Source organism: Manis pentadactyla, chromosome X, assembly GCF_030020395.1.
Source record: "Manis pentadactyla isolate mManPen7 chromosome X, mManPen7.hap1, whole genome shotgun sequence".
NCBI lineage: Eukaryota > Metazoa > Chordata > Mammalia > Pholidota > Manidae > Manis > Manis pentadactyla.
In genome coordinates this window covers 92,521,199-92,536,364 of record NC_080038.1, presented here as the reverse complement: position 1 = coordinate 92,536,364, position 15,166 = coordinate 92,521,199, and the positions used below count along the sequence as shown (strand labels likewise).

Here is a 15,166-nt window from a genome sequence, read left to right as displayed (position 1 = left end):
AAACAGCAGCAGAATCACAGAACTCAAGAATGGACTAACAGATACCAAAGGGAAAGGGACTGGGGAGGATGGGTGGGTAGGGAGGGATAAGGCTGGGAGAAGTAGGGGGGTATTAAGATTAACATGCATGGGGTGGTAGGAGAAAAGGGAGGGCTGTACAACACAGAGAAGGCAAGTAGTGATTCTACAACATTTTGCTATGCTGATGGACAGTGACTGTAAAGGGGTTTATAGGGGAGACCTGGTACAGGGGAGAGCCTAGTAAACATAATATTCTTCATGTAAGTGTAGATTAGTGATACCAAAAACAAAGAAAAAAGAAAAAAGAAAAAAAAAAGGGCAGTTCCTGTGTGGTAACCTCCAACGAGTTCTACACAAGGGTATAAAGGGCATATAAAAGTGTAGGCAAAGGGTCTGTTTGTGTTTATACAGAGGATCAAAGCCTAATTTGGCTACCCCGAAAATGTACTAAGATACGATATGAAAAAGAACTTCCAACATCTGCACTCTCTGGAAGACTCATGCCAGAAGATGATCATCAAAAAACCCCAACAAAGATCCACGCACTGCTACAGCTGTAGATGCACTCATCCCACCAGTTCCTGGACTTGCCATGGGAATGAGGAAGGAGATATCTAAGCTGGCCTGTGCATACAGTAAAACAACAAATTTGACTGGATCTATACTGTTGGAACTCAACCAAGAATTTAGAGAAGTGCAAATTGTAGCGCTCCAAAGTCTTACAACTACAGACTATTTACTGTTAAAAGAACATATGGGATGTGAACAGTCCCCAGGAATGGGTTGTTTTAATTTGTCTGATTTCTCTCAGACTGTTCAAGTTCAGTTGGACAATATCCACCATATCATAGATAAGTTTTCACAAATGCCTAAGGTGCCTAACTGGTTTTCTCGGTTTCACTGGAGATGGCTGGTAATTACAGATATGCTTTGGTTATGTAACTATACTCCTATTATGTTAATGTGTGTGCACAATTTAAGTAGTAGCTTAAAACCTATACATGCTGAAGTTACTCTACAAGAAGATATGTCAAAGAAATAATCAATCTTCCCATGTTTTCTCCCGCCTGCTACTTCTATAGCTTTTCTTCTTCCTTCCTAATTACAACCCTTAAATAGAATTCGTGCCTCATATCAAATTTACCAAGTATCATAATTCTTCCAAGTGGTAAAGATACCTCAAGACAAATGCTGGGCATAGAAGCCACAGGGCATAAATATGCAAAGAAGTAAAAAGCTAACCTTTTCAAACAATAAGGCTTCTCTCTCACTTACCAACTTCACATTTCCCTGTATGGCCCCGGAAGATGACTGGTTAGCCAGAGACAGGTAAGATTCCTCAAGGGAGGAACAACCTAAGACAGGCACAGTCGCAGGGGGGCCATCAGGTGAGAAATTGGGGATCAACAGAGGTGAGGTTTAGAACCTCACCCCCCCTGTTCTGAGAGAAATCTTCTGCATACGTGGATGTTTTATTGCCCTGGTCTAGCTTGGATTAACACATAGTCTACAGGCACGCACCTGATCATCTACATTTGCTCTCTTACAACACTAAACTATGTTTTCTACCTTTATCTTGTATCTACCTACCACTTCAGCATTTTATTAAAAATAATAATAATAAAGAGAGAAATGTGATATCCACATATAAATCAAGTATAAAAACCAAATGAGTATTCATATTTGAACTGACTGTTTATAGTTCATAATGCATGAGCAAAACCGAAAGTTTCTGTGATGACTGCCCTTGTACTGTTCACTATGTAACTTATTCATTATGTAAGAATTTGTCCTACATGTAAGAACTTGTTTGTTATGCCTCAGAAGATTGGAGACCGACGAAAATTAGGCTTGGGGTTGATTAATGATTGTGTATTGAGCACTGACTCCCCTATACAGAATTTTATTGTCGTTAACAACCATTTGATCAATAAATATGAGAGATGCCCTCACAAAAAAAAAAAAAGGACAGACTTCCAATGGTAAAATAAATTAGTAACCGGGATGTAATGTATAGCATAAGGAATATAGTCAAGATATTGTAACAGCTTGGTAGGGGGATAGCTGGAACCTAGAATTATGTATATAAATGTTCTACCACTGTGTTGTACACTTGAAACTAATGTAATGTAATACTGTGCGTCAACTACCCTTCAATAAAAAATATTTAAAAAAAAAAAAAAAAAAAAGAAGAAGAGAGACAGACATGCAGAGAGAAAGAAAAAAATTTCTGATCAGAACAGTGAGATTAGTGGTTTACTCTGCCACTTACATAAATCTCTAGATTGCCTAGAATAAGAGAGCATTAGTTTTAAAATCGGGAAGAATAATACATGATAAATAATAATAAGGAATTTATCTTTGAATATTACTGAAACTGTCCTATGCTATAGAGTAAATAATAATATATAATCGGCATTCAACAGTTTTATTTTCTTCCTATGGAGTAAACAATAATATATAATTGGCATTCAACAGTTTTGTTTTCTTCCTTTAAAGATAAGACAAATGAGTTCATGTTTAAATCTCAGCAATGGCGAACTTGATTAAGTATAAATAAAACTGCCTAACTGTAAGGTCACATAACATAACATATTTCACAAAAAAGGTTTCACATCATCCTTCTGGGATTACTCCAGAAAGTATAGCTAAACTATGAGTCTAGGATGATATAAGGTCATTTCTTCAGCAATGCAAGTAGATGAACCTGATCATCTCAAATTCTTTCCTAGTTCTAAGATCTATGAAAATATAAATTTATCTATCTTGATATAATTAAAAGGTCTTAAATTACTGAAATAAGCCTGTATTTCTTTTCTTAAACTTGAACACTAATAACCTAGCTGTATTACTAATTAGACCCTATTGTGCACATGATTGCTAAAAAATCACTAAGGTCTAAGTATAAATAGAACCAAAGGATTTCAGAGTAATGTTTCTAAAAGGCAACACATTTGAAAAGTTATATGCTAAAAAACTGGATAACCTAGAAGAAATGGACAACTTTCTAGAAAAATATAACCCTTCAAGGCTGACCCAGGAAGAACGGGAAATCTGAATAGACCAATTACTAGCAACAAAATAGAATTGGCAATCAAAAAATTTCCTAAGAACAAAATCCCTGGACCAGAAGGTTTCACTGCTGAATTTTATCAAAGATTAATTGAAGACCTAATACTCATCCTCCTTAAAGTTTTCCGAAAACTAGAAGAGGAGGGAACAATCCAAAACTCATTCTACGAGGCCAGCATCACCCTGTACCAAAGCTAGGCAAAGACACCACAAAAAAAGAAAATTACAGACCAATATCCCTGATGAACATAGATGCTAAAATTCTCAACAAAATATTAGCAAACCGAATTTAAAAATACGTCTAAAAGATCATCCATCATGATCAAGTAGGACTTATTCCAGGGATGCAAGGATGGTACAACATTTGAAAATCCATCAACATTAACAAAAAGGACAAAAACCACATGATCATATCCATAGGTGCTGAAAAAGCAAAATTCAACAAAATTCGACAAAATTCATCGTCCATTCATGATAAAAACTCTCAACAAAATGGGTATAGAGAGCAAGTACCTCAACATAAAAAGAAAGGCCATATATGACAAACCCACAGCCAACATTATACTCAACAGCGAGAAGCTGAAAGCTTGTCCTTTAAGATCAGAAACAGGACAAGGATCCCACTATCCCATCTTTTATTCAACATAGTTCTGGCGGTCCTAGCCATGGCAATCAGACAACACAAAGAAATAAAAGGCATCCAGACTGCCAAGGAAAAAGTTAAACTGTCCCTGTTTGGAGATGACATGATATTGTACATAAAAAACTCTAAAGACTCCACTCCAAAACTACTAGATCTAATATCTGAATTCAGTAAAGGTGCAGGATACAAAATTAATACACAAAAATCTGTTGCATTCCTATACACTAATGATGAACTAGCAGAAAGGGAAATCAGGAAAACAATTTCATTCACAATTGCATCAAAAAGAATAAAATACCTAGGAATAAGCCTAACTAAGGAAGTGAAGGACCTATACTCTGAAAACTACAAGATATTCCTGAGAGAAATTAAAGAAGATACCGATAAATGGAAACACATCCCATGCTCATAGATAGGAAGAATTAATATTGTCAAAATGGCCATCCTGCCTAAAGCAATCTACAGATTCAATGCAATCCCTACCAAAATACCAACAGCATTCTTCAACAAACTAGAGCAAATATTTCTGAAATTCATATGGAAGCACAAAAGACCCCAAATAGCCAAAGCAATCCTGAGAAGGAAGAATAAAGTGGGGAGGATTATGCTCCCCGACTTAAAGCTCTACTACAAAGCCACAGTAATCAAGAAAATTTGGTACTGGCACAAGAACAGACTCATAGACCAATGGAACAGACTAAAGAGCCCAGATATAAACCCAAGCATATATGGTCAATTAATATATGATAAAGGAGTCATGGATATACAATGGGGAAATGACAGCCTCTTCAACACCTGGTGTTGGCAAAACTGGACACCTACATGCAAGAGAATGAAACTGGATTATTGTCTATCCCCATACACAAAAGTAAACTCAAAATGGATCAAAGACCTGAATGTAAGTCATGAAACCATAAACCTCTTAGAGGAAAACATAGGCAAAAATTTCTTGAATACAAACATGAGCAACTTTTTCCTGAATGCATCTCCTCGGGCAAGGGAAACAAAATAAAAAATGAACAAGTGGGACTACATTGTGCTAAAAAGCTTCTGTACAGCAAAGGACACCATCAGGAGAACAAAAAGGCATCCTACAATGTGGGAGAATATATCTGTAAATGACATATCTGACAAGGGGTTAACATCCAAATATATAAAGAACTCACACACCTCCACACCAAAAAGCAAATAAACCTATTAAAAAATGGGCGGAGGATATGAACAGACACTTCTCCAAAGAAGAAATTCAAATGACCAACAGGCACATGAAAAGATGTTCCACATCATAATCATCACAGAAATGCAAATTAAAACTACAATAAGATATCACCTCACACCAGTTAGGATGGCCAACATAGAAAAGACTAGGAACAACAAATGCTGGTGAGGACCCGGAGAAAGAGGAACCCTCCTACACTGCTGGTGGGAATGTAAACTAGTTCAACCATTGTAGAACGCAATATGGAGGTTCCTCAAAAAACTAAAAACAGAAATACCATTTGACCTGGGAATTCCACTCCTGGGAATTTACCCAAAGAAAACAACTTCTCAGATTCAAAAAGACATATGCACCCCTATGTTTATTGCAGCACTTTTTACAATAGCCACGATATGGAAGCAACCTAAGTGTCCATCAGTAGATGAGTGGATAAAGACGAGGTGGTACATATACACAATGGAATACTATTCAGCCATAAGAAAGAAACGAATCCTATTAATTTGCAATAACATGGATGGAGCTAGAGGATATTATGCAGAGTGAGTAAGTCAGGAAGAGAAAGACAAATACCAAACGATTTCCTTCATTTGTAGAGTATAACAACGAAGCTAAACTGAAGGAACAAAATAGCAGCAGACTCCCATACTCCAAGAAGGGACTGTGGTTACCACAGGGGAGACGTGGAGGAGGGCAGGTGGGGAGGGAGGGAGAAGGGGATTGTGGGGTATCATGATTGGTGAAGATGGTGAGTCTGGGGTCATAGGGAAGACAGTGTAGCTCAGAGAAGACAAATATGGACTGTGTGGCATCTTACTACACTTATGGACAGTGACTGCAATGGGGTATGGGGGAGACTCGATAATAAGGGTGAATGTAATAAGCACATTGTTTTTCTTGTGAAACCTTCATAATAGGGTATATATCAATCATACCTTAATAAAAATAAATAAATAAATAAAACCAATATCCACATAAAAAAAAAAGCAAGGCATTCATATATAGCATAATGTTTTTTTATGGGGCCCTGATTTTTAAACTCCATTCAAGAGTGTTGAAACTTACCAAATAGGTTAATATTTTAAGTCACACAGGCAGAACTCTCGTGATCATCATAATTAACAATTACAGGGATTGAGTACCCAAGGAAATACTGATTTACCAGATATTAATAGAGGAGGTTCATTGAGAAAGCTACCTTTAAGATGTGCCTATTATATAAAAGAGAGTAAAACAATCAAAGGACATTGAGGATTATAATACATACCTATGAGATGAGTGAGATCAATGTCTAATCTTTGCCTGTACTTGAAATCTGGGTCCATGCCACTGCAGTGCAACACTATCTGTGAAACACACTCCTCAATTATTTTATAATACTGTGGCCTACAAAAAGAGAAAGTATTCTTGACTAACTTTTCTACTCACACAAATCAATTTTCTTTAGAAGTGCTTCATCATGATAAAAGAATTAAGTCTTTCTCCTCAGGAGAAAAATGTCTAAGCTTAAAGATGGTCTGGACATTGTAACACAAAACCCTACTGTGAACTGATCAACTGTGAACACTTAGTAACTGAATACTCTAGTTTGCAGGGATTCTTGCTTGTGCACAAAGATACTTATCAACCTTATTTACTTAGTTACGCTATTGTTCCTAAAGTTAATGAAAACAAATGGCCTATTAGCCATATAATCCATGAGTACAGAAATGGATCTACGCCTCTACAAGTTCTCAATTTCAATAAGGGGTGAGTGTTTTGGCATTAGGTGGCAAGCAGTGGCTTGAATTTACTACAACAGTTTTACTCAAGACTAGCAATAACAGCTTATAAAACTAGACTGAGCCACTTATATTACAGACTAGTTCAAAGAACTATTTATGTGCATATTTAAAAGATACATTTTATAGAAGTATGTACACTTAATATGCACTGCTATAGCCTCAATTTGTCAAAAGTGTCAAAGGTTTCAAAACATTTCCAAATTCTGTAATCTATCAGGGTAATTCTGACTTTAAAAATGACCACTTGCATACTTCAAAAAGTTCTAAGAGGCATTTTTTGCATTCAAATTTGGGGAAAATATAGTATTTATCAGTGGCTAGTAAATTTGACAGAGAAAAATCAGTGAGAAATACTGCTATAGGCAAATTATGATATAAACATCCCTAAAATTAGTGTTCTGATAACTAACCAACCTACTAAAAGTTTGCAAATGAAGCCTAACAGATTCTAATTGCTTTTATATATCTGTTGTCATGGGGCTGGTCTCAAGAATAAGAATAAATAGTAATACATATTACAAATCTGAGGCTTTCTCAGGTTATCATCTAGCTTAGGATAAATAATACTGGATTAAAATCACTCTAGTCAAGGACTCTTTGGGTAAACAAGGAAAACAATTGTTCCCTTTGAGACGAGGTTAATTATCAAGTACTTGTTACACTTCTACCTTATATCAATGTGCTCGGGATGAAAGGATGTCATATTAGAGTAACTTCTCATTTATTCCAAGTTACTGAGATTGTTTCACACAAATTATTTCCCTGAGGTAACTGCATACCTGTGGGCACAGTACCCCTTTAATTGCCCAAACATATTTTAGAAAACAACAATCATTTTAAATGCATTACCACCTTTCCTGCTTTAAAAAAAAATCATATAATTTAATATTTAAACATTTTTCTTTGTCTCTGTAGCACTATGAGGCCCATCAGTTACTGTACTGGTCTGAATTGTAATAGTTTTCCATATATCTTTAGAACTGTCATTTATATTGTGATGGTACCTAGCCCCATGGTACCTTCCTTTCTCCCTTTAATCAAGCAAGCTGTAAGAAATCAGAGAACCTAGGTTGCCAAAATTACATGCCTATTAGAGTATGAAGAATAACTAAGAGTCTTGAATAGTTAAATATTTGATCATGGTCACCAGTTTATGGGTATCAGTCACTCAGAAATGTTTCTCTAACTAACTGGTTTTCAGATATATTCCTAGTTACTAGACTCTAAAATGTCTAACTTTGTGGATTATTATCATCATCATTTATTTTGAAGAATGACATTACTGGATATAAAGCTGAAATATTAGCATTATAATTTTCTTAGATAAGATCACATTAATTACTAGATAATACTATAAAAGAGAAATAAAAGCAAAACCTTACTTATTAAAATGCATAAGAACTTAGAAGTTCTACCACGGACTCTTTAATGCCTACTCTGTGCTACCAATATCTAGCAAAGAAAATTCATCATGGCATCAGTTAAATCTGTTGGGTTCATTGCTACTAAAAGTCCTGTTACTGGGGTACCTCGTTTTTATAAATAGATCCTCCTGGCCCAGTTAAAACTAAATTAATAGCCTTAAAAAGATGTTACCTAAAGTTGTTAAACTCTTATACTGTACATACATGTTTATGCAACTACTGCACAACCCCAACTACATTCTTAATTTGCCTTTAATATCTAATTCAAAGCAAACAAATACTACTCTCATAACTTCCTCTTACCTGATAAAATAATCATTTCTGATCAGCAGAAAATGTTGTAGAATGGATAATAAGTAATTTTCAGCAGCAGTGTCCTTTAACATATTATACAGAAGATGGTATACTTCATTCATATCAGTGGAAAGTAAGTAAAGGAAAAACATCAAAGATTTCTTAATGAAAGGTTCATTCATAACAAAAAAAGCTTCATTTTTTAAAAACACCGATGTTCCATTTTGTTTCCATTTCTATTTCTAAACTCCATGATCTAGTATTTAAAAATGTACATAATTTATGGAATCACTGTAATCTTTTAATGAGACAGAGATTTCCAAGATGATTTAAGTATCAAAACCTTAAATGATCAGTTATGTATTATATTTTAAATTCCAGATTATAGCTCGAACCATTGGAACAGCAATGCCATTAACAGAAATGGTGTTCTCTTAATCTTCCTGTGATTGTGATACAGGACTGATACTATTCATGTAAGCCACTACCTTCTCTATTTTCACTGCCATGTAAAATAGAGGGCAAATGAGCATTGTGTGGACTGCTAAAAGATCACAAAACCAGTTTTATTTTATACAGATGAAATACTAAATTCAAAATTATTATTGTTTCCATTCATTTGTATTGCATTATTTGATAAAAGATGGAGAGTAAAGACAATGCAACTTGAAACATTTTTCTTAGGGTATAAAAGGAGTGGTAGAACTTTAAATGCTTTTAGTAAACTAGAAAAGAGATTTCAAAAATGGATTCACTTTTATCATAAAAGTGAGAGCCTGGAAAATCGATGTAAGAGAAAGGTAGGAGAGGAAATGTAATCCAGCATCCTAAAAATAACCTGAAATGTCAACATTTTCACTGAAGTAGAATTAAGTATATGATGGATTACTTCTTAGACCCCATGTAAGAGTGCTGTGTTAAAGTCTCATGAGGTCCTTTAAATGGCTACAGAATGGATCAAAGTAGCTATAAGATGAAGTTGGATTATAAGAGAATTGTATATAAAGCAAGAAAGTAAGGTATGTATTAACTGATATAAAAAGCATTTGATATATGGAAACCACTGCAGACTAGAACCACTAATGATGGATAAGAAATTACTAGAAATTATCCCTTATAATAATGAAATTGTTATTCATTGCATACACGTTTATCCAATACTTATGTGTAAGACACTCTTCAATAGCAGCACTGGAGGAAAAAGATGAAGCAACATTTCTGCCCTCAGTCTCACAGGAGTGTAGAATTCTACATAAATAAGACAGGAGGGGAATATTTCTTCCAGTTTTTTTGTTGGGGTGGAGGAAGAAGAAAGAAGACATCACAGAGAAATCCAGCTCAAAAGTCATTCTGGTTCTAAAACACTTCGCAATTTCTCCAGAATCCATAGGTAGGAAATTTAATGGGTGTGAATCAAATAGCCAGCAATGCTATGATTTAAAAATCATTCTGTATAAAATCATTGCCATAGGTCATTAAATGCTAATTGTGTTTAACACAAATGTTTCTACCACACAGCAGTTACAGTCAGATACTATCATATTTAAACATTTTTTTTTGTAAGGAGCCAAACTATTTAGATTGAGAATAAGGCATTTACTTGAATTGAATTACATTACTAAACTACTGGAGTACCATTTAATAAACTGAAAAAGTATATTACCTATAGTCATATAGAACTCAGTGAACTTTGCCCAAAAAATCCTTATACATGAAGTACATTGCCTTAGGCTCTTGTCTATTCAAGATGAGTGAGCAGAATATACCTATAATACAGCAAGCCATTGTGCAGACTTCAATGCAGTCTGTGTAAATCATCAGGACAGTCTGACAATTCTTTAACATGAATCTCAAGGACAGCATCATAATATAAATAAATGGATATAAATTGGGCTGGCAGACAAGAATTCTAATAATGGTCCACAAAATCATATGCAAATCCCTTTGTCACAATTCATGCAAAATGATTTTTGTAGTTTGTCAAAAGGATATTCCATTTCTGCTCGAATGTCATTGAGACGGTGTGACAATTCAGTTAGGTCATCTTCTTTGTTCTCATCAAATACTTTCAACTGAATATCAAGTTCATCATTTTCTTTTTCTTTTAGATCCTAATATGCAAACATAAAACTTAGCAGATGAAAATAGTTTGACAACACCATACTTTGGTAATAAAGGCCAGACACCATTATTCATTTACATATAGAAGCAATTTTAAATATTGACCCAGGCACTTGGTTTCCTGAAGAAAGTAAATGTACTGTTTTTCTCTTTTAAAATAAAAGAATCTTTTTGCATTCATTGTATTTTCTTTTCATGCCACAGATTTTGATTATTCACATTTGAAAATTAGCGATCATGAAAAAAACTAATTGCTAAAAACCCAATTGAAGGTTGTCATTTTGACTAAACACACTAATGGAAGATCTCAAAAGAACCCATGCAGTTAGAACATTCACATATGCCTCTGGCAAAAAATGCAAATATAGATCAATTGTATTAATGAAGAACAAATGCAAGGATATATTCAAGCACAACAGTCCCATGTATGGCGCTAAAAGTTGTAAGACATTTATTTTAAATGATATTTTGTGATTTTAAAGCAAAAAGGCATCAGCAATTTTTTAAAATCAAGCTGCATGTCTAGCCTCCTCCCCTACCTTTCATTTCTCCTTAGCCTAATCACAAAATACCAACTTAGGCATGAAAGTTTTGCTTTTGTAATACATCATATGCACATGCATTACAAACCTCTGATAATTTTCAAAATAATTGTATAAACAAAGTCTTTGGAAGCATGCCACACTAGAGATTGTTGGGCTTAATATATATCACCTGGAATATCTTTTAATATGTGTCCATTAAGTTGCAGCTTTCAAAGCTCAAATCGATAATCACAACTGTGGATGCTCAAGTGTGATACCAAAAGCGGAAATAGGTTGTTCAGAGCTGAGCTTGAACTCCAAAAGGAAAAGCAAGCATGGTGTACTTCAAATTATGTCTATAAAACAAAATAGGATGCATTTCTTGTTTCGATTTTGTTTTCAATAGAACAATTATAAATGGGGATGTAATGGCTATTACTGAAGCCAAACACAAATGTATGCAATTTCTATATTTTTTTTAACATTGACATACATAACAATTTACTGGAAATTCACCTACAGAGCATATGAAATAGTTATTAACATTACTATAAAATTTCATATAAAATACATAACAAATGTATTTATACTTAGTTTCCTCTTTTAGGAATAATTTGCTTTAGGTCTAGTTTTCCACTTTTAAGGGGAATGAAGAAACCTATTGGAATGCAAAATTAACATCAATGGGTCATATTATCAGGTGATTTCTGAGCTTTATTCAGAAAAGAGCAGAAGCTTGACATGGTATAGTGGACATGGCAGAAAACACCTTTAACACAATTTAGAATATGGACTTTTCCTTATTTTTATGCCACAATATATACTTTCTTAGATGTACACTACACAACTTGAAAACATTCAAATAAGTTTGAAAAATCAACAAAATCTAAGTTAAGTACTATCATTTAATTAGCATCAGAACTTTATAAAACATGGCATTAATCTGCATGATTAGAATATTTTCAGTGAAAATAACTGGCTAAATGTTTAATTCAGTTTTTAATTAGGATAACACTTTATTTATTTAATACATAGGGCATAGAACATGTAAGCACAATAAAAATACAGACGTATATATGCAACATATTATTTATTAATAATGGTTCATTAAAATAAATATATATGCATATATACATACACATACATATATAAAGCTTCCTTTCAGTCAGATATCAAACCTTGAAAGATATATATGAATCCTTAATTAACATTTAATGAATAGTTTTTATATAGCACAAATGCGATGGATATATTATAAAAGAAAATGGAAGTGTACCACTAAAGTTTTATATTTAAAAATGTAGAGTATCATAAAATTACTCTAAATTATATTTTAAAATGTAGAGTATAAAATTAGTAATAATAATTACTAATTTTGTAAAATATTATAAATATGTTTTAGTTACTTTTTAATCAGACCTACTATATAGATATGGAAAATTTTTGGCAGATTCTCTGAAACATATAATTAAATCTATAATACAGTATACTTCAAAGGAAATTCCAGTACCAGTATGGCTGATTACCAGTCAAGAAATCAAAATTGAGTCTGAGTCTTCAAAAGAATAAGAAGGGGTCTGTCAGTCTTTTAAAAGAGATTATGAATGCCAGCTGTTAATGGACACAATTTCCTACTAACTTGTTCCTCCACATATCTGATTTACCTAATATTTTCTTAACTTATTTAACTAAGTAAGGCAGACAGAGAAATTTTCACAAGAAATAAATGTGAGTTTACTACACAGCAAATAGTATTTTAGAAATCACTGTAAAGTATGTAACAACTCATTTATCCTAACTTACTAAAACAAAATTATGAAAATTGCATTTTCCATATAAATGAAGTACAATCTCCTTTTAAACACCGTAATTTATCCATAGAGATCGGAAAATTGAAAACAAATTTTTACAGAATTAAAATAATTGTCCTTATCTTGAAGATTCTGATAATTATATGGAAAAAGTTTCACTCTACTATAATATTATGATGGTCTCAGGGGTTACTGAAATACTAAGAACTATTCCTTCCTAAGATTTAATGATTCCAGTTCTTTATAATTTTTTATCCATGTATCTACAAAGTATATTAGCCCTACCCACATCTAATTTGTTGCTTTGAATATGATATATTCTAGAAAATTAGGAAGTGCCTCCTATTAAAGATAGTATATAAGAGCAAATTGGAAAAATTAAGGATTTAAAGACTCATCTATGAATATATTATTAAACATCTATGCATGTGTAAAGATACTTAATGTTCCTATAAATTCTAGTGGCTTGAATTTAAGTATTTAGTAAGTTACATAGTTAATTAGATAGTAGTTGACATGCTAGGTACATTTAGAATATATTAAAGCATGACCATCTGCCCTTTGCTCAAAATTGTGATGATAAAACTACAAGAACAAGAGTAGTGAGATAATGATATTACAGAAAGGGTCTCTAATCTCAGGGTCTATCTGCCTGGATTCTGATTCTCATCTTATATCAGAAATGACTGTGTAGGATTTTCTTTTTTAAATCAAACATCTCTGCTCCACTCCCAATAAGATTTTGATAGACTCCCTTTAGGGGGACATGCCCAATGTCTTGGTTGAGAACCAGGGCCACATTTAGTTATGTTTTACCCCCTTAGGTAGAAAAATTATTGCAAATCCTTGAAGGTTCTATTCCAAAATTTTAGGAGGCAGAAACATGACACTTCCCACTTTTCTCTTGCTGAGGAGTCACACAGATCTGAGAAGCAGGGCATGGTGAAAAAACATGATAGTTAAAAAAAAATCTAACTAGATGCATGTATTAATAATACATATATTAAGAAATACATGGTGCTACAAGAAGCCTTATATACAGCTATAGGGCCAAAGGGGAAGTGTAGCTTAGAAACAATGATATGAAATCCTAGTTGTCAATGTAACCAAAAGTCATTACTCAACAAACCATGAGACTACCGAACCTAGCAGCAATGAACACAACCAGCCAAAAATACAAAAGGTAAGGACAGAAATACTGTGCCTTCTCTTTCTGAAAAGATAAGGATTTAAATAAATTAAAAAGAGAATCACAGTGTTCTTGACAAGCCAGTCAGTAGTATAATGAATGTTCAATAGACAGGTAAATGAAAGATGGAAGAGTAACAGCAACAACTGAGGCAGAAAACATGACATATTGGTAAATGAGTAGAGGATGATGCTATGGAGCCCCTGCAGCCAGCAAGTGTCCAAAGAAAGACATTACCCAGAAACAGAGAACCAGCACACAGCACAGTGAAGGCAAGCATGGAAACCAATGAGTAGGCAACCCTACTATCAACCCTAAAATCAAGACTATCATGTTATCTCTAGCCACCTAAGGCCATAGACTTTTCATGAGGAATGATCTGTGACAAAACGAGAATAACTACATATACTCTAACTAGTGAATGTGCCTAAGTTAACTGAGTACTGAACCTCTATACTGGTCACTCAAAATGCTGCTTTGGTTCACTGTAACCAATTTCTTGGTTTTTAAAAGTCATGAATTAGAGAACCATTCAAAGTGGAATTGACATAGAACTTTCTAAAACCAGATAGACCCAGTCATACATCTTATTAAAATGGGTTTCAATAAACCCAACTGTACATTTTATGATGACTTTTCAACCACCTTCAGTTAAGACTATTAGAATACAAGTTATAAATGCATGTCACACACTCATTCCTCACCAGAAAATTTCCCTGATTTTGGTATTTCTAGTACCTTAAGTCTTACATACATGGTCACTAACATGTATTTTGTTTTGTTTTTTCTTTCCCAAGTCTTTTTTTTTTTTTCCTCCCTTACTTTTACTTCTTGTTTTTCAGGTGTGGTCTGAGTAGCTTAAATGAAGAGATGAGTGAGATTTTACTTGTCTCCTTTAACAATGCCATGCATAGTCTTGAAAAAATCCCTTTTCAGTTAACTAAAACATAAAGTCACAGTAGTTGTATTTGTATTTACAGAATAAGTGTGCTCATTTACCTCAGATCAAGCCTATAAAGTTATTTTAAAAGTATTTTAACAGTATCATAATTAGAGCAAATATTCAA

At 33.7% G+C, this 15,166-nt stretch overlaps 1 protein-coding gene across 6 annotated transcripts in view; it reads right to left on the bottom strand.

Moving 5' to 3' along the window:
* The window catches only part of DIAPH2 (diaphanous related formin 2), a 953,825-nt gene that overhangs the window by 648,627 nt on the left and 290,032 nt on the right, over nucleotides 1–15,166 (bottom strand). For all 6 annotated transcript variants that reach the window (XM_036919628.2, XM_057495928.1, XM_036919627.2 and 3 more), the window contains 3 exons: nucleotides 10,447–10,565; nucleotides 8,464–8,580; nucleotides 6,220–6,338 (listed from right to left, as the gene is read on the bottom strand). In XM_036919628.2, coding sequence (XP_036775523.2) covers nucleotides 6,220–6,338; nucleotides 8,464–8,580; nucleotides 10,447–10,565 — 355 coding nt within the window. The remainder of the gene's footprint in view (nucleotides 1–6,219; nucleotides 6,339–8,463; nucleotides 8,581–10,446; nucleotides 10,566–15,166) is intronic.